This window comes from Carcharodon carcharias, chromosome 16 (genome assembly GCF_017639515.1).
Source record: "Carcharodon carcharias isolate sCarCar2 chromosome 16, sCarCar2.pri, whole genome shotgun sequence".
NCBI lineage: Eukaryota > Metazoa > Chordata > Chondrichthyes > Lamniformes > Lamnidae > Carcharodon > Carcharodon carcharias.
Window position 1 is genome coordinate 61,573,194 of NC_054482.1, and position 22,742 is coordinate 61,595,935.

Below are 22,742 nucleotides of genomic sequence, written 5' to 3' on the forward strand. Positions count from 1 at the left end.
AGCCAAGGACAGACATGTGGGCAAGAGAGCAGGGTAGAGTGTTAAAATGGCAAGCGACAGGGAGGTTTGGGTCATTCTTGCGGACAGACCATAGGTGTTCTGCAAAGTGGTCGCCCAGTTTACGTTTGGTCTCTCCAGTGTAGAGGAGACTGCATTGAGAGCAACGAATGCAGTAGACTAAGTTGGGGGAAATGCAAGTGAAATGCTGCTTCACGAAAGGAGTGTTTGGGCCCTTGGACGGTGAGGAGAGAGGAAGTGAAGGGGCAGGTGTTGCATCTTTTGCGTGGGCATGGGGAAGTGCCATAGATGGGGGTTGAGGAGTAGGGGGTGATGGAGGAATGGACCAGGGTGTCCCAGAGGGTACGATCCCTACGGAATGCCGCCGGGGGAGTGAAGGGAAGATGTGTTTGGTGGCATCATGCTGGAGTTGGCGGAAATGGCGGAGGATGATCCTTTGAATGCGGAGGCTGGTGGGGTGGTAAGTGAGTACAAGGGGGACCCTATCATGTTTCTGGGAGGGAGGAGAAGTCGTGAGGGCGGATGCACGGGAGATGGGCCGGACACGGTTGAGGGCCCTGTCAGTGACTGTGGGTGGAAAACCTCAGTTAAGGAAGAAGGAGGACATGTCAGAGGAACTGTTTTTGAAGGTAGCATCATCAGAACAGATACAACAGAGATGAAGGAACTGAGAGAATGGGATGGAGTCCTTACAGGAAGTGAGGTGTGAGGAGCTGTAGTCGAGGTAGCTGTGGGAGACGGTAGGCATGTAATGGATATTGGTGGACAGTCTATCACCAGAGATTGAGACAGAGAGGTCAAGGAAGGGAAGGGAAGTGTCAGAGATGGACCACGTGAAAATGATGGAGGGGTGGAGATTGGAAGCAAAATTAATAAATTTTTCCAAGTCCCGACGAGAGCATGAAGCAGCACCAAAGTAATCATCGATGTACCAGAGAAAGAGTTGTGGGAGGGGGCCGGAGTAGGATTGGAATAAGGAATGTTCCACATACCCCATAAAGAGATAGGCATAGCTGGGGTCCATGCGGGTACCCATAGCCACACCTTTTATTTGGAGGAAGTGAGAGGAGTTGAAGGAGAAATTGTTCAGTGTGAGAACAAGTTCAGCCAGACGGAGGAGAGTAGTGGTGGATGGGGATTGTTTGGGCCTCTGTTCGAGGAAGAAGCTAAGGGCCTCAGACCATCCTGGTGGGGGATGGAGGTGTAGAGGGATTGGACATCCATGGTGAAGAGGAAGCGGTTGGGGCCAGGGAACTGGAAATTGTTGATGTGACGTAAGGTGTGAGAGGAATCATGGATGTAGGTGGGAAGGGACTGGACAAGGGGAGAGAGAAGGGAGTCAAGATAAGGAGAAATGAGTTCCGTGGGGCAGGAGCAAGCTGACACGATCGGTCTACCGGGACAGTTCTGTTTGTGGATTTTGGGTAGGAGGTAGAAGCGGGCCGTCCGAGGTTGGGCGACTATCAGGTTGGAAGCTGTGGGAAGAAGATCTCCAGAGGAGATGAGGTCAGTCACAGTCCTGGAAACAATGGCTTGATGTTCAGTGGTGGGGTCATGGTCCAGGGAGAGGTAGGAGGAAGTGTCTGCGAGTTAGAGGTCAGTGTGCCAGACATTGCATCATTGCACAACAAGCTATTGATGAATCATCTGTCAAATTTGATGATGTTTTGAAATCTTTCAACATCTATTTCAGCTTGAAATCCAACAAAATACTGGAGGGAGCTAGATTTAATAAGGGAGTCCATCTCACGGTGGAACTTGTCGATTCCTTCATAAACAATCTCGACAGGATGGCAGAGGGATGTGAATATGAAGCTTTAAAGTCTGGTCTCATCTGAGACAGAATCATGGTGGGTGTTGCAGACGATTCACTATCTGACCTCCTACAAGCTAAAGATAATCTTACCCTCGACAAGGCAATCCAGCTAGTTGGACTATCTGAGCTACATGAGAAACACAGGACCATCCTAAGGGGTGAGAATAATTCATGGGGCCAAAACCAACCCTCAGTCCACCATATCAAGTTACAAAAATGCAGGAACCATTCAAGTCAGGGAAAGCAACCCCTGAACCGCCCAGCAGAGCGAGCTTTCCTGCTCTGTGATGTAATGCGCCCTTACAGGAAAGATCAATGTCCTGCGAGCACAGCCCAATGCTTCCACTGTAACAGGCAAGGATACTTTGGCAAACTGTGCAAGTCAAAACCCCAGCACCACACAAACATCCCAAAGGTCATCCATCAGGTCGAGACTGAAGACCCAGAAGACGCACAGCAAGTCTTCTCGGGGTTCTTCATTTTGGAATGCTGATGCCCTGATAAACGGTCATCTAACAAATTTTAAATTAGATTCAGGTGCCAGCGTAACAGTCCTGTCAGGCAGGGAACACCTTTGGATTCAAATGAATGACAATTCACTTTATGGAGCAGAGGAAGTCCGACTTCCGGTTCTTGGCATGATCCTTAAACCGCTGAGGTTGGTGACAGACAAATCTTTGAGCTGTTGTATATCACATGCAATCAGCCTTTCTCTCTTCTGAGCAAGGATGCCTGCTTAGCCCTCAATCTTCTCCAGATGATGGAAAATGTCAAGATTACTACAGTCCTTAGTCAGCCGGAACAGCATTGTCCTGAGCCTCCAAACGCTAAAAGTATTCGGAGTCTGATTTCATCTATGATCTCTCTTCTGTTTTTGCAGAGCAAGTTTTTCCATCATCATTCCAGGTCCTGCAAAGCCCCCAAAGGTCAGACCAGCCTATCGAACATAAGATTACCATAGCACCAGAAAAGGATCAACAATCTGAGGAGTCTCTACCTCCAACTACGATGATGGTATAGTCGGTAGACACACCAACCACTGTGCACACACAGCAACTTCCAGCCAGCGTGCCAAAACTACAAGGGATGCTGGAAGCTGATAGCAGTTGTGCACCATCACAACAAAAAGCAGAGGTGAGCATGATACTCAATCTTCTCAGAAAGCTTTCAGATGACCTAATTGGAACAGAAAGAAAAAACACTGCCAAAGAGAAGAATACCATTTTTGTCCACCCAGCAAGAAACGATTAACAATACACTGCCAAGCCAGCCAGACCAACCAGGTGTGGTTTAACGTCGAAGAATGGAAGAAGCAGATGAAACCATACTCAAACACCAGTCCAATCTCCAAACCAATAACAAGAACAAACAACACCAGAGCCTACCACTCTCCTGGCAGAACTGTGAACAAGATGTGGAAAGGTTATAAGGCCTCCAGATCACCTTTAGCTTCAAGGCCTTGAAGGGGGGAGATGGGGAAGTGAGAATGTTAATATTAATAATGTAGTAGCAAAAATGTTAGAATAACATTAAGGTTGGAACAATAAGGTAATGCACAAGACCTATAACAATGTAAGACTTGGAAGCGAACTAAAGTGACTCTATATCCATGGGATGAAGGCTTGGGCGGGGGGGGAGGGGAAATGTAGTAGTAGTAGGGTCTGGTATATATCGGGTTAATGTGGGACTGAGCACCGTACTGCCCACACAGTGATTTTAGAAGGCACATGACTCAGAGGCAGCGTCATTCTAGAGATGGATAAAGACCTAGACTGGGGTCAGCCCCATACCTGTACCCTCTACTGTAAATATGTACACAGTTATCAATTGTTAATAAAGATTGCTGCTAATATACTCTAGATTACGAAGCCTGCTTCATGATGTCCAAAGCAGGGCTGACAAGGCCTCAGATTAACCTCTCATCCAAAATATGGCACCTCCGACAGTGCAGCATTCCACCATTACTGCACTGGAGTGTCAGCTTAGATTTTTGTACAAAGTATTGCAGTAGGACTTGTCAGAACATGTAATTATGCTATTAAAGAGTTTGAGGGTGACTGTTTTTGTAGTAATTGTAAGTTGAACCATTTCTTACTGTTATGGGGATCATGTGACTGCATAGGTGAATCAGTACAGGGAATCTTAGGGATGGAGCTTTTTAGCTTGGTCTTGGAACAAGCATGTAGTCTCATCTGAAGTCTGTAAATAAAATGTACTATTTCTTACAAGAAATTAGCCATGCATTCCAAGTTTATTGCAACTGGCAACAAGGATAAATAGGACCAACGCAGCACCTCGCCTCACAACTGTGAGTATTCCGATTATTTTAAGGGAAGAAAAGTATATTTACCAACAATGCCTCACTTTGGAAGAATTGATCTGTATGACTCATCTGTCAGGAACTGGAGCAATTAGAGCAATTAGATTTCTACTTTGTGGCCAGCAAAATAATGGCAGAGGAGAAACAGAAGGCAATTCTCCTAAATATCTCCAGGAGCAAAGTCTATAACCTAATCTGTAGCTTGACGGCTCCAAACACACCAAATTCCAGATCCTTCACTGAGCTAGTAGACCTCGTGAAGGGGCATTTCTAGCCTAAACCCTCAGTGATCATGCAAAGATTCAAGCTTAACTCTTGAATAAGGTGAGTACATTGCGAAGTTAAAAAAGTTAACGGAGCACTGTGACTTCGGTGATACTTTAAACGACATTGTGCGAGATTGTTTGGATTGTGACATAAATGACAATACCATTTGGCACTGTTTGCTTGCAGAAGTTGAGATAGACCTGAAGTGCGCCATGGAGATAGCGCTAGCAATGAAGAGTGCTGAGTGGGATTCACAGCCTTTGCACAGTGTGCAACATGTTGCCGTTTTGCAGCTAGGGCAGGAACCTGCCACCAGGCGTGGTGCGAAGTTCAGAGAGGCTACCGTGAAGTGGGCACAGTCTCTACTGCTAGAAAAACAAAAAGAGATGCTGGAAGCAGCTCACCTGTAACCCAGAAGTTAAAGTGTTACCATTGTGGGGGAAATCATGCACTCAAACTCCGTAGATTTAAAGAGGCAGAATGCCACTACTGCCACAAAAAAGGGCATGTTGTTAAACACTGCAGGACTAGATCAAGGCAGCCATTCAGACAGCAAGTCAAGTTAAATGAAGTGCACAATATAGAAGAGCCAGAAGTTACTAAGTCTGATGTTTATTCCTTAGACAATCTGAAGGCCAGGAAAACTGAACCAAACACTATTACACTTCAAGTAAATGGAAAACCTCTGCTCATGGAGGTTGACACAGGAGCATTGATCACAGTGGTGGGAGAACACACCTTTAAATAACTTAGGGAAGGTTCTCCAAACTCAGCCATTGAGCTTGGTGAAAACCGCTGCTCAGTTAAAAACACATACAGGAGAAACCATACAGGCGAAAGGGATCACCTCTACACTGTACCATAAGGCAACAACAGCTCAGCTGCTAATAATTGTTGTAGCAGGAGAAAGACTGAGCCTTCTGGACCGTGATTCATTGAAGGAAATCAAACTAAACTGGTCAGAAATTTTTCAGGTCAGGGCAAGAAGAAATCCTGAGTTGATAAGGGAATATGATGATGCTCTTTGGAATGAGATAGATGAACTGAAGGACCTTCACAGGAAGCAAGGATCCCTTAGGTCAGAGCTGGTTCCACAGGAAAATCATGAAAAAAAGCTAAACAAATAGAGTGGCACTCTGAACCAGCTGAAAAAACAGTTGGAAGAAAAAAAGTGTTCGATGTTCCAAGAGGAAGCCAAGAGATACAAAAAAGAGACAGACGAACTGAAGAATCAGTTGATTGAGGCAAAAGAGGCATTAGAAGGGAAAGTCATGGATCTTTCCAAGATGAAAATGGGTAACTCAAGCCCCGAACTGAACCAAGTTAAGATTTTAGCAGAGATAAATTTGTCGGACTGTGAAATCAGAATGAAGGATGAAATAAAACCCTGTAGCAAACACAAGAAGAAAGCAGAAATCAAAGCTGAAAAGCTAGTAGGATATGTATCCCTAACCCTTGCTGCAGCCGAGAAAGGTTACTCACAAATTATAAAGAAGGCTCATTTATCGTATTTGAAGTAAAAAAGTTCCAGCGATATTTGCACGGTCGATACTTCACCTTAGTGTCAGATCACAAACCACTGTTAGGATTGTTTAGTGAAGATAAGGCAATTCCATCGATAGCCTCTGCTAGAATTCAATGAAGGGCTTTATTTTTGTCCGCATACTAGTAATCACCATCCGGGTGTGCATATAACAAATGCAGATGCCCTCAGTTGTCTCCTTTTGCCAGATAGTATCACACATGTTCCAGTGCCTCAAAAGGCAGTACTTGCATTGAATTTTCTGGACTCCTCACCAGTCTGCGCAAGACAGATAAAAAATTGGATAAATCGGAATCCAATTTTAGCAAGAGCCCATGAACAAGTATTACAAGGATGGTCAAATCCACAAGTCCCTGAAGAATTAAAACCATTCTGAATAAATCCAAACTGAGTTCTCAAGATAGTATCTTGTTATGGAGAGCAAGAGTCATTATCCTTGTGCAGGGAAGAGAACCATTATTGGGAGAACTTCATAGTGTGCATCCTGGTATTTTGAAAATGAAGATGATCACATGAGTTATATCTGTTGGCCAGGTATAGATAGTGATATAGAAAAAATGGTGAAACACTGTTTCCAGTGTCAGCAACAACAGAAGTTGCCTGTTTCAGCTCCACTGCATCTGTGGGAGTGGCCTGGTTGACCCTGGGTTTGAGTACATATAGACTATGTAGGTCCACTTCTAGGTACTATGTTTCTGGTGATTATTGATGCACAATCCAAGTGGATGGATGTGTTTGAAGTGAGATCACCCACTTCGTCTGCAACCATTGAAAAACTGCGCCAGAGTTTCAGTGTTCATGGTTTACCTAAAGTTATTATGTGAGACAATGGATTTCACTAGAATTGCATTCCAAAGATTCGTGAACCCAAATGGGATTAAACATGTCAGAACAGCACCATACCATCCCTCAAACAATGGGTTAGCAGAAAGAGCAGTATAAACCTTTAAACCAGGTATGAAGAAACCAACAGAGGGAACATTAGAAACACGAATTTCAAGATTTCTGTTCAGCTATCACACAACTCCTCATGTGACCACTAGTTTAACACCTTCAGAATTGTTAATGAAGTGCTGACTTCATACAAGATTGAGTCTAGTCTTCCCTAATTTACAGGGAAAGGTGGAGCGAAACCAGGGAAGTCAGAAAGCGAATCGTGACATTCACAGTAAAGATCGAGAGTTTACTGTGGGAGAAAGAGTTTTTGCATGAAATTTTGCAACTGGACCAAGATGGAGACAATCGTCTCTGAAACAGGACTTTATCTTATCAAGTAGAAGTGGAAAACAGGACTGTTGGGGAACACTTGGATCATCTCAGAAGCCAGGAAACCCTCCAACGACCAGATAATCCACCTGAAATCAAAGTCAAAACTTCGTGGGGTGCCAGATCGACAAATAATAGACATATCCGATTGTTGAAGTAAATAAATCTGAACTGCCATTGTCTAGGATGTCCCTGATGCTACAGTTCCTGTTCAAGTTGATCCAATGGAAGAACCTCCAGTGGTAGAGTGGTGTCACTCTACGCAAATCCGAAAACCTCCTCAAAGACATTTATAATGACATGAACTATATATAATTGTATATAATATGGGTTAAGATGTTTTTGTAAATAAGAGGGTGAACCAAAGTTAAAGGGGAAGTAATTGTAGGTCATTGTAAGTTAAACCATTTCTTACTGTTTATGGGGATCATGTGACTGTATAGGCGAATCAGCCCTAAGTGTGGGGAATCTTAGGGCTGAGCTTTTTTAGCCTTGGTCTTGGAACAAGCATGTAGTCTCATCTGGAGTCTGTAAATAAAGTTTACTGTTTGTTACACGAAACTAGTCCTGCACTTCAAGTTTATTACAGTTTTAAAGGTACGTTTCTGCTTTCAAACCTTTAAGTTGAGTTTGAAACCCTTTTTCAAAATGGAAGTTTGGACAAACAACCTGGTACCTTTCTGTATTTGTTCAGACCTTGTCATACTCTTATCTCTAGAGCTGGCTATGAAGAGTCATTAAAATGCAAAAGTCCCCCAAGGATGTCCATTGAATCTTCTAAAAGGTGTGAAAACCCTTTTGCTTCCAAGGGAACAGGAGATAGGAAGGGACTTCAAATGTTCTCAACATAATTAGCTTCCTTGCTTGTTTGAACCAATGACTTATTGAAAATTAACAAAGCAGCTATTTTTGTGTTTTTGAACTGTATAAAGGAAGCTGCAAGAAGCCATTTTGTGTGGCAGTATGCAGAGAACCCAGAAGACCTCAGGAAGTCAGTTCCAGCCCACAGCCCATAGCTGAACCAACTGTCAACAGCATGTGAGAGCTGTGTTTCTCTCTGCCACTAAGAGGTAGACAGTAAGCCATCAGAAAATCATCCCTAATCTGCTGGAAGAAAACATCTTCAAGGCCAGGATTTTCCAGTCGTCGGGCAGGCGGGAGTGGGTGGAGGCGGTCGCAGAGCCAACTGCCACCCGCGCTCAGCTCCACACCGCGATTTCACCCAGGCAGGCTAATTAAGGCCCGCCTGGTGTGGGTTGCAAGCTCTAGCACTGAGCACTACCTGCGCGGACAGGGGGAGGAGGGAGAGTCATGTCCAGCGCACAATTCGCATGGAGCTGCCTCAGGGAGATTGAAGCGCTTTTTGAAAAAATATCTAAAGACATTAAAAATTTAATGAAACATATCCCCTCTCATGTGACTGTGTCACATAAGCTGGGACATGTTTTCATTTTCAAAAGAAAGTTTTTATTTAAGTAGTATTAGCTTCAGGAAACTTCATCCTGCTCGTGAATGAGGTTTCCTAAAAAACGTAAAAGCTGCTTGGCCTTTTCGCCTGCCTGCCAACCATAAGGTTGGATGGGCAGCGTAAAATAAAACTCAATTACCTTGTTAAAAGCCTTAATAGGCCTTTCAATTATTGACGGGTGCGCAGCCGACTCTGGCGCGCACCCGCCCGCCGAATGAAATATCGCACAAGTTTGCAATGATGTTGGGACACACGCCCGATGTCATCACGCATCATTTTACGTTCCGGCGTGTCGGGCGTGTGCCAAATGTAAAATTCTGCCCCAAGTGTCGGCACCTGCAGTTTCCAGTAAGGAAAGGAACCAATACTCACTCAGCATCTGTGCTGCCTATTGAGTCCTCCTACAAGGGAAAACCCTGACTCCTTGATTTCACAAGCCATCGCAGCTGCTAAACCAAACCTCAAATTTCAACCCATTCATTTCAGAAAGAAGGAGTTCAAGCAACGGGCCCACAACAATATCTCACGGAGGCTAATTTGAAATTTCATCTTTAAGCATCTTTTTTCCTTTAACTGCATTTTAATCTTTGTATCTATATTTTAGTTAATAAATTCAGCACGTTTACTTAAGTAACTTTCAGCAGTAGCTTTGTAATAAACTAACCTTTATCTTGTTTAATTAAAGGATTGTTGCTGATTACTTTTAAATTGAACCACTCGCAAGTTAGAAGGGGGCTACATACAAACACATACAAATTCTTAGCGCACAGGCCACTTTGAAGAAACACCTTTTACGTGGTTGTGGCAGGTTTGAACCCACAACATTCTGTCTCAAAGATGAGAGTCAAAGTAACTGACCCTTGGCTGACTGAGACGATTAAATTCACAATAACATAGAATAGTCCTCTTCTGTAATAACTAATGTGATATCATAAAAGGTTAGGATTGAATACTAGAAATATGGAGTAAGCTGAATATTCTTCTGAGCTGTTTGATCACCCTTAAGGATTAGGAAGATTTTATGTAGGGCTTTCCTCGGGAAATTAAATAGATTGAATAGCATCCATGATTAGGTTAATTGGATATGAGGTGCAGAAGGAGAAGGCTTGATAACTAATTGATCTATTCACAGACAATGGTTGCTTCTATTAAAGTAAACCAAGGTCTGGTGTAGCATTTAGTTCCTACAATCCCTAAATAATCATGGTTCTGCAAAACAATGATAACTAAAATGAAAAGAAAAGCAATTTTGCATTGCAGGGTCATCTGAAAAATGTCAAAAACAGATGTCAAATTGAGCCAGTTGGTAGCACTTTCATATCAAAACTTGTAAGTTTAAACTTCAACCCTGATCATGGAGCACAAAATCCAAAAGTGCAGGTACTGTATTTTAGATATGGCTTTAAACCAAGTAACTGATTGCCTATTTAGGTAGGTGTAAAAGATCCCACGGCACTACATGAAGAAGACAAGTATCCTGCCAAACACTTAGACCTCAACCAAAAAGGTTAGCTGACCATTTCTTTCATTTGCTGTGCATAAGTTGGCTGTTATGTTTCACAACAGTGGCTACATGTCAAAAGTAATCTATACCTGTGCTTTATAAACAGAAACATAAGGCAGAATTTTGAGAATCCTGCCAGCAAGCTTGCAGGTGGAGAGGGGGCCTATAAAATACCCTGTGTGGCTTTCTTGTCGCTCTCCTGCCCACCCTCACCCCAATCGTGGCTTTCAAAAGGAATTGGATAAACATCTGAAGGGAAAACATTTACAGGGTTACAGGGAAGTGATAGCGTCTGGGCTGCTCTTGATGAGAGCTAGCAGGGACATGATGGGCTGAATGGTTACAGCACAGAAGGAGACTGCTCTTTGATTAGTTGTAAAGCCATTGGAAAAACACAAGAGTGTCATAAAGTGCTACATAGATGGAAGTTCTTGTTTGTAACACATTTAAACATTTGCATTTCTATTTTGAATTCTAGCTTAAAAGTTACTTTAACAGGGGAGGTGATGGCATAGTGAGTGATATTGTTGCTGGACTAGGAATCCAAAGACCCAGGGTAATGCTTTGGGGGCCTGGGTTTGAATCCCGCTATGACAGATGGTGGAATTTGAATCCAATAAAAATCTGGAATTAAAAGTCTGATGATGACCATGAAACTATTGTCAATTGTTATAAAAACCCATCTGGTTCACTAATGTCCTTTAGGAAAGGAAATCTGTAATACATGTGGCCTATATGTGACTCCAGACCCACAGCAGTGTGGCTGACTCTTAAATGGCCCAGCAAGTCACTCAGTTGTATCAAACCACTACAAAGTTACAAAAAAGGAATGAAACTGGATGGAGCACCCGGCATTGACCTAGACACCGGAAACAACAACAGCAATCGCAGCACTGTTGACCCTGTAAAGTCCTCCTTATTAACATTTGGGGGCTAGTGCCAAAATTTGGAGAGCTGTCTAACAGACTAGTCAAGCAACAGTCTGACACAGTCATCCTCACAGAATCAAACCTTACAGATAATGTCGCAGGTTCCACCAAGACCATCCCTGGGTATGTCCTGTCCTGACGGCAGGACAGACCCAGCAGAGGTGGTGGCATAGTGGTATATAGTTGCCCTGGGAGTCCTCAACATTGACTCCAGATCCCATGATGTCTCATGGCATCAGGTCAAACATGGACAAGGAAACCTCCTGTTGATTACCACGTACCGTGCTCCCTCAGCTGATGAACATCACTTGGGGGAAGCACTGAGGGTGGCAAGGGCGCAGAATATACTCAGGGTGGGGGACTCCAATGTCCATCAGCAAGAGTGGTTCAGAAGCACCACTACTCATCGAACTAGCCGAGTCCTAAAGGACACAGCTTCTAGACTGGGTCTGCAGCAGGTGGTGAGGGAACCAACAGGAGGGAAAAACATACTTGACCTCATCCACACCAACCTGCTTGCTGCAGATGCATCTGTTCACAACAGTGTCGGTAGAAGTGACCACCTCATGACCATTGTGGAGACGAAGTCCCGCCTTCACATTGAGCATACCCTCCATCGCATTGTGTGGCACTACCACCGTGCTAAATGAGATAGATTTCGAACAGATCTAGCAACTCAAGACTGGGCATCCATGAGGCACTGTGCGCCATCAGCAGCAGCCAAATTGTACTCGAACATAATCGTAACCTTATGGCCTGGCATATCCCCCGCTCTAGCATTACCATCAAGCCAGGGGATCAATTCTCGTTCAATGAAGTGTGCAGGAGGGCATGCCAGAAGCAGCACCAGGCATACCTAAAAATGAGGTGCCAACTGGTGAAGCTATAACACAGGGCTACTTGCGTGCCAAACAGCACAAGCAGCAAGTGATAGACAGAGCTAAGCCACTCCCCAAACAACGAATCAGAACTTCTGCAGTCCTGCAGAATGGTGGTGTTCAATTAAACAACTCACTGGAGGAGGAGGCTCCACAAATATCCCCATCCTCAATGATGGGGGAGCCCAGCAAATCAGTGCAAAAGATGAGGCTGAAGCATTCGCAACAATCTTCAGCCAGGAGTGCCGAGTGGATGATTCATCTTGGCCTCCTCGGGAGGACCCCAGCATCACAGGTACCAGTCTTCAGCCAATTCGATTCACTCCACGTGATATCCAGAAATTGCTGAAGGCACTGGATACTGCAATGGCTACGGGCCCTGGCAATAATACTGAAGACTTGTGCTCCAGAACTTGCCACGCCTCTAGCCAAGCTGTTCCAGTACAGCTACAACACTGGCATCTATCTGGCTATGTGGAAAATTGCCCACATTGCATACAAAAAGCAGGACAAATCCAACCCGACCAATTACCGACCCATCAGTCTACTCTTGATCACCAGTAAAGTCATGGAAGGGGTCATCAACAGTGCTATCATGCGGCACTTACTTAGCAATAACCTGCTCACTGACGCTCAGTTTGGGTTCCGTCAGGGCCATCAGCTCCTGACCTCATTACAGCCTTGGTTCAAACATGGACAAATGGGCTGAACTCCGGAGGTGAGGTGAGCATGACTGCCCATGACATCAAGGAAGAAGCATGTGACCGAGTGTGGCATCAAGGAGCCCTATCAAAACTGGAGTCAATGGGAATCAGGGGGAAAATTCTCTGCTGGTTGGAGTCATACCTAGCACAAAGGAAGATGGTTGTAGTTGTTGGAAGTCAGTCATCTCAGTTCCAGGACATCACTTCAGGAGTTCCTTAGTATAGTGTCCTAGACTCAACCATTTTCAGCTGTTTCATCAATGACTTTCATTCCATCATAAGGTCAGATGCTGGCTGATGATTGCACAACGTTCAGCACCATTCGCGATTCCTCAGATACTGAAGCAGTCCATGTCCAAATGTAGTGAGATCTGGACAATATCCAGACTTGGGCTGACAAGTGGCAATTAACATTCGTGCCACTCAAGTGTCAGGCAATGACCATCTCCAACAAGAGAGAATCCAACCATCTTGTCTCTGCTAATTTTGCTAATCTCAGCTCAGTTAAAACTGGCCTCAATGCTCCTGGGCTAGAGAAAGAAAAGGTCACCTTATTTCGGATCTCTTGATCACTACCCACTGACCATAATAGTATATTTCAGTGAGCTCAAGGTTAAGCCTCTATGATATCCCTTATAATGTCTAAATCATACATGAAAGAAAATAGCCTCCTGCATTGGTAGCGGAGAGCACCATTGCTTTTAACTGTGTCTGAATACAAGTCAGCACTTTCAGGGGAAGAGAGAAGGAAATTGTAAAAAGAATACGTCTGTATGCAATCAATGTGATATATTACTGAAACACCTTCCAAAAATAGAATTACATATTCTTCCCCTGATTTCTGATCTTGATGGATGCAAGGTTCCCTAGAATTTTCAATCTTTTTAAATGGCTTACCTTGTACTATCAAATGCATTTGCGATGTCTTGGGATTATGTTGAGTCTGGACTGAGCAGGTGTATGGGCCATCATCAGTGACTTCTACTTTCTGAATCTGAAGACTATAGTCCTGTTTACCACCTGATGCGATTGACACCCGTGGGTCCACGGACCATTTGTCATTCCCTGCAAAGATGATGCTGGACCGGTTCAACCATGCTCCCTTTGAAGCAACATCTTCAAGATAGCACCTACGGACAATGAAATACATTCAAATGATTAGTTTTACATAATAAAAATACTTGATCCCATGGATTTTTGCTTTTAATTTTGCCTCACTTTGTGTATTTCATGTTCTTTACACCCCAGCCATGGTTCCTGAAGAAAAATCAGCATTGGTGCATTATAGGTGGCTCATTTGCTAACATAAATTTGTGCTCGGCCAAAGTTGAATTTCATCACTCAGGTGTTAGAGATTAAAGCTCAATGTCTAATCCACTAGGAGGAACTGGATGTTTTTACCTTTACTGAATGTGCTTTTAACAACTGGTGAAAACTTTGCCAGTCTTACTTAACTGAGAGATTAAAAAATGTGCTGCTAACAGGAATAAAACATCCCATTGCAATGCATTTATCTTCTTAATGTACTGAGCATGCTCAGCGAACCCAACCTTTCATGCAATGAATGCTCTACTGCGGAGAAATTGAATGAGATTCTCATGATTCAATGGGGCTGTTAGGACATCATTCACAGTTTAGTGTCTGTACCCCTTTAGTTAATATTGGTTGAATGATCATAACATATTATAGCACAAAATATAGTATAAAATCAATGGCTGTCTGTGGAAGTGCATAATGTCTTCGACCTTGTCTACATTCCACTAAAGCATTGAAGAAGTTTTTGCCAAAATAATTAATATTGTGTTTCTTAAGCACTTTGAATAAAGAACAGGAAGCACTCCTGTTCCTCCTGACCGACAAGGAGTGTTATGAATAAAAACAGAATTACCTGGAAAAACTCAGCAGGTCTGGCAGCATCGGCAGAGAAGAAAAGAGTTGACGTTTCGAGTCCTCATGACCCTTCAACAGAACATGGTCATGAGGACTCGAAATGTCAACTCTTTTCTTCTCTGCCGATGCTGCCAGACCTGCTGAGTTTTTCCAGGTAATTCTGTTTTTGTTTTGGATTTCCAGCATCCGCAGTTTTTTGTTTTTATCTAAGGAGTGTTATGAAGGCACTTGCCTTCTCCCCAAGGCTGTCCTTTCCTTGCTGTAGCTGCTAGATTTGCAAGGCCTAGGAACAGAAGTTGTGAGTAGAATGCACTGAAGAAATAAATAAATTTGATGGCCACTTACACATTGAAATTGATTAAACATTTGTCAAAGTATTATCTCACTTTAAGTGAACTCTTAGTCATTTGTAAAATAGTTTCCTGATGACTGAATGAACCAGATTAACCCAGGAAATTTCATGCACTTTTTAAACAAATTCTGGAGGTCAAAGCAATTTTATGTGTGTGTCATGTGTCATAATGCAGACTGTAAATTATATATATACAGACTTTGACACATTCAATTATAGAATGCAATTTAGTTCACATTTGTTAGGAGAATTGCAGTCCATCAAAGAGGGCCAAGGATTATATATGGAGCAGTTACAAACCCCATAAATCATGGCTATCAATATCAGTGACTGGTAAAATGTCAGATCATTAACATATTGCAGTTAAGTAAAAAACACAATTTAAAAGCTAGCGCTTCTTGTTATTACATTCCCAGTATTCTATCTGGTAAGGTTAATTTGCTATTTACATTTGAGCACTACACAAACACACAAGAGCCCCACTGACAAAGCACTAGGCCTGCTTCAATGGCCCCAGTTAATAGATGAGGTTTTATCTGTGTATGTGTGAACATCTCATTTTACTTTAATTTGTAAAAGTGGGTGGTACTCAAATTAAAGTCACACCAAATCTGATGAAGAGTATAAGATGTAAAATTAATCTGTCATTCTCACTCTCTTTCAAATGTTGGACTGTAGTTCTCCTGATACGTCTGTGCCATTGCTATGACTGACTATTTCCACCTCCGTAATATCATCTGGCTCCATTCCTGCATCAGCTCATCTGTTGCTGAATAACTCATCCACGCCTTTGTTACCTCTAGACTTGATTATTACGATGCGCCCCCAGATGACCTTGCATATGCTATGCTCTGTAAACTTAAGGTCATCAAAAATTCAATTGCCTGTGTCCTTTCTTGAACAAGTTCTGTTCACCCATAACCTTAGTTGGCTCTGACCTATACTCCTGGTTAAGCAACACCTTGACTTTAAAATTTTCACCGTTGCTTTCAAATTCACCATGGTCTCACCAGTCCCTATCTCTGTAATCCCCAGCCTCACAATCTTCCAAGTTAGCTGTGCCCCTTTAATTCAGGCGTCTTTAATGGATTCTACTGTTGTTGCTATGATATATTCTGCTGTCGCTATGCTTGAAGGATACTGCTTGGACACCATGAAGCGGTCTTGTACAACTTACAAGAAAGTCTTTATTCACAATGCTTAACTACGTATATATCTACAGTAGGTATGGAGAGGATTCCATACTAGGTCCTTACACGTTGCTACTCATCTCTCGACTGGTCCCAGCTCTAGGTCATATGCCTTCTTACATTACCATGTGGGCAGTACTGTACTCAGTCTCATGTTAACCCTTTAGATACCAGGTCCTTCTACTATACTCTTGATCATCCATGTATTTAATCGTTCCACCACTGGTAGCCATTCTTTCAGCTCTGGAATTCTTTCCCTAAATCTCTCAGTCTCTACACCACTCTTTCCTCTTTTAAGATGCTCCTTAAAACCTACTTTTATGTCCAAAATTTTGACCAAATTAATAAGTGCTTGTGTGGCTCAATGTAAAATTTTGTTTGATAATGCTCCTGTGAAGTGATATGGGACCTTCTATTACATTAAAGGTGCTATAGAAATACAAGTTGTTGAGGTTGTTGACTGTCTTGCTTTGTACTTCTGAAATTTTCATTTCAACTCTCCAGCATTATCAACATGGGCCACAAGAAATGTAATATTTCATCTTTCACATAGCTATATACCAACTGATATCTCTCCCTGCCATTTGCAGTACTTCTGCTTCACATATTCAAAATGCTGAGGCCAACAGTAGCAATCCCACCAATGCCCCAGCCTAGAACAGCTAACTCAGCATGTGCCAAGGATCAAACCTGAGACCTTTGTGGTTTTTAAAGCTCAGTGTCACATCTGGTTATGTATCTTTCAACTGTGCAATGTGGGCAACATGATGGAAGCTTTTAATATAGCTAGTAAAATGCAACATTTTGACAATTTAAGTATAGTGTCTCAAATAACAATCTACTTGATCCCTGGTTTTAATTCTGAACAGGTAAGTAGTGAAGTGAGTTGGAAAATTTACCCTCCGCTTTGGCAATGAGGTCAGACTTTTTAAACTCTATCTGAATATCATCAGCTGATTTCTCACACAGATGATGGCAAGCTACAAAGCTCGGAGATTTCCCAATGACACATAGGTCAGGATTTTGGGTTTTGGGTCAGGACCCTGACATTGGTGTCAATCTCGCACTGTGTGGGAAACAGTCATCTGACAGTGTTTTCCCCAAATTAACTAAATATTGGTCAAAGGACAAGCCTGCCCTAGGAGGTCTCCAGCATGAAAGGCGCAGCAACTTGCAGTTCAGGTAAGGGAGAGAGAGGGTGCCTTGATCTTGAGGTGCTCCTAATCCAACATTTTAAACTTTCAAATTAAAAAAATGCCCCCAACAATACCATTCTGGATGGGGACTCCTCCATAGGGCAGCTTATGGCTGCAGGTGTATCCAGGCAAGTGGGGAGGTCTCAAAACTGCCTGCTCCCCCCCACCCAAATCTGCCACCAAGAGTCTGCCTACAGACAGCTGGGTTTGTGTCCGTGCCTTAGGGGCCTGCAGGCTGATTGGAAAATTCCAGTCAGCCTCAGACAATGAGGCCATTTACCATGCATAATTGACCATCCGCCATTCTGGGCAGGTAGCTTTACCGACATGAATCCTGCCTCCAGGAAAATGGCACGGGGACCAGATATTGCTGGCAAACTGCTGATGGTGTGAATTTTCATGCCCACCTACCTCCATGCTCACCCTCACCTGGGGCAGAAAATCATTCTCATGATAGGTGGCAGGTTCAGAGCCCAAGCCATTTCACAGGAGTCCTTGTTTAAAAGCAGCATTCGGGAAGCAGGGTTTGGGAAAAATCCATTCTAGGCTTTATTATTGGGCCTGCAGGTACACACCTGGTCCTCCTAGCTCTACTGAAGAAGAAAAAAAACTTACCCTCCTTGAGAATCTTAATTTCCCCAGTACATTCTGATTGTTTTTCACCCGGCAATAAAAGAACAGTAGCTTCTCACTCATGCGGGAGATAAATGGCAATTAGGTCCCAATTAGATCAGTGAAAGCCAAAATGCATATGTAAAGAAGTATATGCCATTTTTGTGTAGGTGTCCTTGACAGCTGCTCAAGGAAAGCAGGTTAAAATTGCGAACAGTGGGATCCTGGTGACTTTAACCTGGAGAGTTTTTACCTTTTCAGCAAGATATACACTGGAACAATATTGACTTTCAAATTAAAGGTAATATACTTATATATTTATAATAAATCCAAAAATTATGGATTAGGAACTATGTTAATTATGATGTGACACCGAAAAGGCTTACTTGGTAAGCAGGCAGGGAAGGTAAGGGGAAAGGTCTGCAGTTATGTGGAATAGAGAACAAGTAAAGCCTTTTTTGAGGGATACCCAAATTACCTGCTTTTTCACCATTTCCCGACTGTCTCCAGAAGCTCATCTCGTTACCTTTCAAACACATTTATTCTTTTTAAGGACCTATCTTCATTACTCATTCTATGAGTCTGTTACCTTTTCTACTCCAAATTTTCAAATTGTGTTTCCTGATATTTGAACTTTTCACCATAACATAAACAATTTGCCTTAATCAACTTTCTAAATCCCCTTCATAATGTTGATAATTTCAATAAACCACATTGAAGATTCTTATTTTTCGATACTAATATTCCAATTTCAACCTTCTTCATGACTTGAATTCCTGATAGCTGGTATTACATTACTTATTTGTCTCACTCTTCATAAAGTAAACTTGATCCACGCTAAATTGCTAATATTGCAGTGTTAGCATTTCACCAGAACCTAATCAATATTGCTGTAGATAGTTTTGTAGCTCTCCTTATATACAAAGTTATTGGTTTTCTTGGTAATATTAATCATCTTTAGGCACAATGACATAATTTTCTATTATTTAGCCACTTTGAACTCTTTTATCACATTCAATTTGGAACCTGTCACTTTTTCTTCATTATTGCTTTATTAGATCTTCTTGTTCCCTAATTATTCTCCATTAATTCATAACATAATATACAATTATTGTACAACAGAATAATATTTTGAATATCCGCTATTAAATATTATTAATTAATGCTTTGTGAATCAGCTTCATAAATAAGACAAGATAAGTTGGTCTCATTTTCTTGCTTTGATTTTCTGTCTTTGCTGCTCACACTTGCAAATCCAGTCCTTGTCCTGCTTCAAACTCCAATAAGTTACTTCTTTACTGGATAACATTCTATCAATTCTGCAGTAATTTGTATTATATATTCATGTAGCAATTATTTCGAGCTATTTTGGGATGTTGTATAATCTTCTAGCCAGTTTCATTGAAACCTTGGTAGATGGATATTCTGGTAATTGAAGAAAAGTTTGAAATTTATTCCTATGCATCTATGTTTTTAGATGTAAATAGCTTTTTGCTAACAGTGAACTTCAAGGCTTGAGTTATTTTGAACAACACACGTCTTCACGAATCAGCACTGTAACATGGGTATTCAAAGAGCAGGAGCTTTGTGCCCGGCATCAATCCTCTCACACATTCTTAAATTTAACAATAACAAGAACAGCTTGCACTTACATTGTACATTGAACATGGAAAATAAGAGGCATTCAATAGTAGTTCCTTTAGAAGGAAGTGAGCCGCTCTTCGTAGAGTTACACAGTGCCCATCCGGGAATCTCAAGAATGAAGATGATCACGCTAAGTTACCTTTGGTGGTTGGGAATGGATGGCGATATTGAGAAGGTAGTTAAACACTGTGTGCAATGCCAACAAATTCAGAAGTTGCCGATGGCAGCCCCATTTCACCCATGGCAGTGGTCTAGTAGACCATGGGTGAGATTGCACATAGATTACATCAGACCTTTTCTTGGAACCATGTTTCTTCTGATTATAGATGCTCATTCCAAGTGATTAGACGTTTATGAAGTCAAATCGCCAACATCAGGCTGTAACAATAGAAAAGTTGCACCAAAGCTTTTCTATCCATGGATTGGCAGAAGTAATCATCTCAGATAATGGTACTGCATTTACTAGTGCTGAGTTTCAAAGATTTTTCAGCCTAAATGGGATCAACCACATGAAGACTGCACCATACCAACCATCATCTAATTGAGTGGCTGAAAGAGCAGTCTAGACTTTTAAGGTGGGGATGAAAAAAATTAACAGGTGAATCATTGGAAACTAAACTTGTTCGTTTCCTATTTCACTACAGAACAGCACCCACACTACTACAGGAGCAACACCTGCAGAGCTGCTGATGAGGCGTCATCTTGAAACAAGACTAAGCCTGATACTTCCCAATTTGGAGGGGAATGTGGAGAAAAGTGAAGGGAACCAAAAAGCGACTCATGAGTTGCATAGTCATGAGCGAGAATTTACTGTTCGTGAGCAGTAAATGTAAGGACTTTCGGTGGAGGACCGAAGTGGTTACCTGGTAAAGTAAACTCTGTGGCCGGCCCCTTGTTGTACCACGTAGAAGTGGTGGGCCGGGTCACTTGTAAGCATGTGGATCAAGTAAGAAGCATGAAGATACCCCAACAAAACGATTTTCCACTTGTAACCATTGTTGAACTTGAGGTTCCTATTGAAGTTATTCAACCAAGGATAGACATACCCAACGTCTCTGTCGGAGTGGACGTCACTGAACAGCCTGTGCCTAATGAGGTACCTGATGTTAATGCGCTTCCAGAGAATGTGGTTCCTGTAAAAGTTTGGAAATCATGAAGCTACGACGTTCCATACGGATCAGGGAACCACTGAAAGACTGAGCTTATAATTTCTGTAAATATTATAATGTCATGAGATAAATATCCTTGTAAATACAAAAGGTGCAGAGAAGTTAAAGGGGGAGGGATGTAGTCATTATAATTTAAATCTTGCTTTGCAGTGTTTCAATATGTGCCCTCTTTTGTGGCAAAAATAGCACTCCACCTCTTTAAATCGGCAATCGTTAGGAGTATGATTGTTTCCACATTGATAACACTTAGTTTTTGAATTTGATGCTGAACTATTTCCTCTAAATTTTCAGTTAATGGGGACGGTTTCCTACTTCACGGTGGACTCCCAGCTTTTCGCTCTATTTTTGGCTGACCGTCCCTGCCCCATTTTATTCACCTTGAATCACTTGTGAATCCCTTACAGCACTTTCCATCGCAAGCGCTATTTCTAATGCTTTCTTAAAATCAAGATCCACTTCAGCCAACAATCTTTGCTGATTATCGTGCACACCACAGACCAAACGATTCCTGAACATACCATTCAGGGTTTCACTGAAATTACAATATTCCGTTAGTTGCTTTAATTTTGCCACGTATGTAGCAATGGTCTTCCCCGTGGCTCTATTCTGTGAATTGAACCTGAACCTCTACATTGTTCCTAAGGGCTTGGGTTGAAAATGTCCCTTAACGAGGTCTACTGATTCACTGAAAGTCTTTAAATCAGGGGACTGGGGGCCATCAAGCTTTGAATTAGGTTGTAGATCTTGGTCTCACAAATACTTAGGAGAATTGCTCTCCCTTTTTCCTTCCCCATGATTTCATTGGCTTTAAAGTAGAACCCAAGACATTCTATATATTGAGACCAGTTGTCTGTGGCTGGCTCAAAGGGATCAATTCTGCTAAACTGTGGCATCTCAGGTGAGTATATCTTCCTTTCTATTTAATTATCTTAGATACTCACAATTGCTGGGTGAGGGACAGCATCGGATCTGATTTATCCTAGTCTCCAGTTAGCTATAGGGTTGATTTTCCAGGCAACTTTTCTTGGTGGAAACACTGAACTTTATTTACAGGTAGCAGCAGCAACTGCATGTGTGCATCAAGCTTTATAACTAAAGAAGAACTCTCTCTTAGAGGTTCCCTGTGCTACAAACTGATTAGTTTTCACAGATCATGTGATCTTACAACACAGGATTATTCTCAAAGCTACAGTCCTAAGTTTATCAAAACTGTAATTATTAACGTTAAAAAATGGTCACCAAACCAAAGTTGAAGCTTTAGTGAAAGAGCGGGGTTTTAAGGTGGCTCCTAAAGCAGGGATCTGGGGGGAGAGGGGAGGGGGGGGTTGCGGGGCGGGCAATGTCAGGAGGATTTAGGGAAGGAATTCCAGAGCCTAGGCCAAGAGGCCAGTATCAGAGGAATACAGAACTTTGGGCCATGGTGGAGTGGGGGGAGGAGGGGGGGCCTTGGGGGAAGTGACATGGGGTGTGGGGATGGTAGGTTTATAGGCATAAGGAGGTTATAGAGGAAGGGAGGTGTGATGCCATGAAGGAATTTACATTTCAGGTTAGTGATATCAAAAATGATATTTTTGCAAATCACTTTGGGGAACAAGAAGTAAATGCAGATTATCAAGGACTGGGGTAATTAGGAGGAGGACTTGATGCTGGATAAGACATAGGCAGCAAGTTTCAGGTTAGCTGAAGTTTACAGAGGTTAGAAGGTAGGAGGCCTTCCATGGCTGTATTAGTTGAGTTTGGAAGTGACAAAGGAACAGATGTGGTTTTCAGAAGCAGGTGAACTGAGGTAGGAGCAGAGTTAGATGTAAACAGTCACTGTGACAGACAGGATATGAGGTTGGAAACTCAACTCAGTATCCAATAGGATGCTGAACAGCTTCGCTCATCCTGATGTCAAGGAAGGTGATCAAATTGGTGGCAAAGGTATGATGTAAGTGGTTGGTATGAAGAAGATGGAGAAATATTTTGGTCTGTAG

General features: G+C 42.4%; 1 protein-coding gene across 1 annotated transcript in view; it reads right to left on the bottom strand.

Annotated features, from left to right (window-relative positions):
• negr1 (neuronal growth regulator 1) overlaps window positions 1-22,742 on the bottom strand; it is a 1,562,459-nt gene that overhangs the window by 1,136,829 nt on the left and 402,888 nt on the right. Inside the window, exon 2 of the mRNA XM_041208369.1 lies at window positions 13,611-13,843. Coding sequence (XP_041064303.1) covers window positions 13,611-13,843 — 233 coding nt within the window. The remainder of the gene's footprint in view (window positions 1-13,610; window positions 13,844-22,742) is intronic.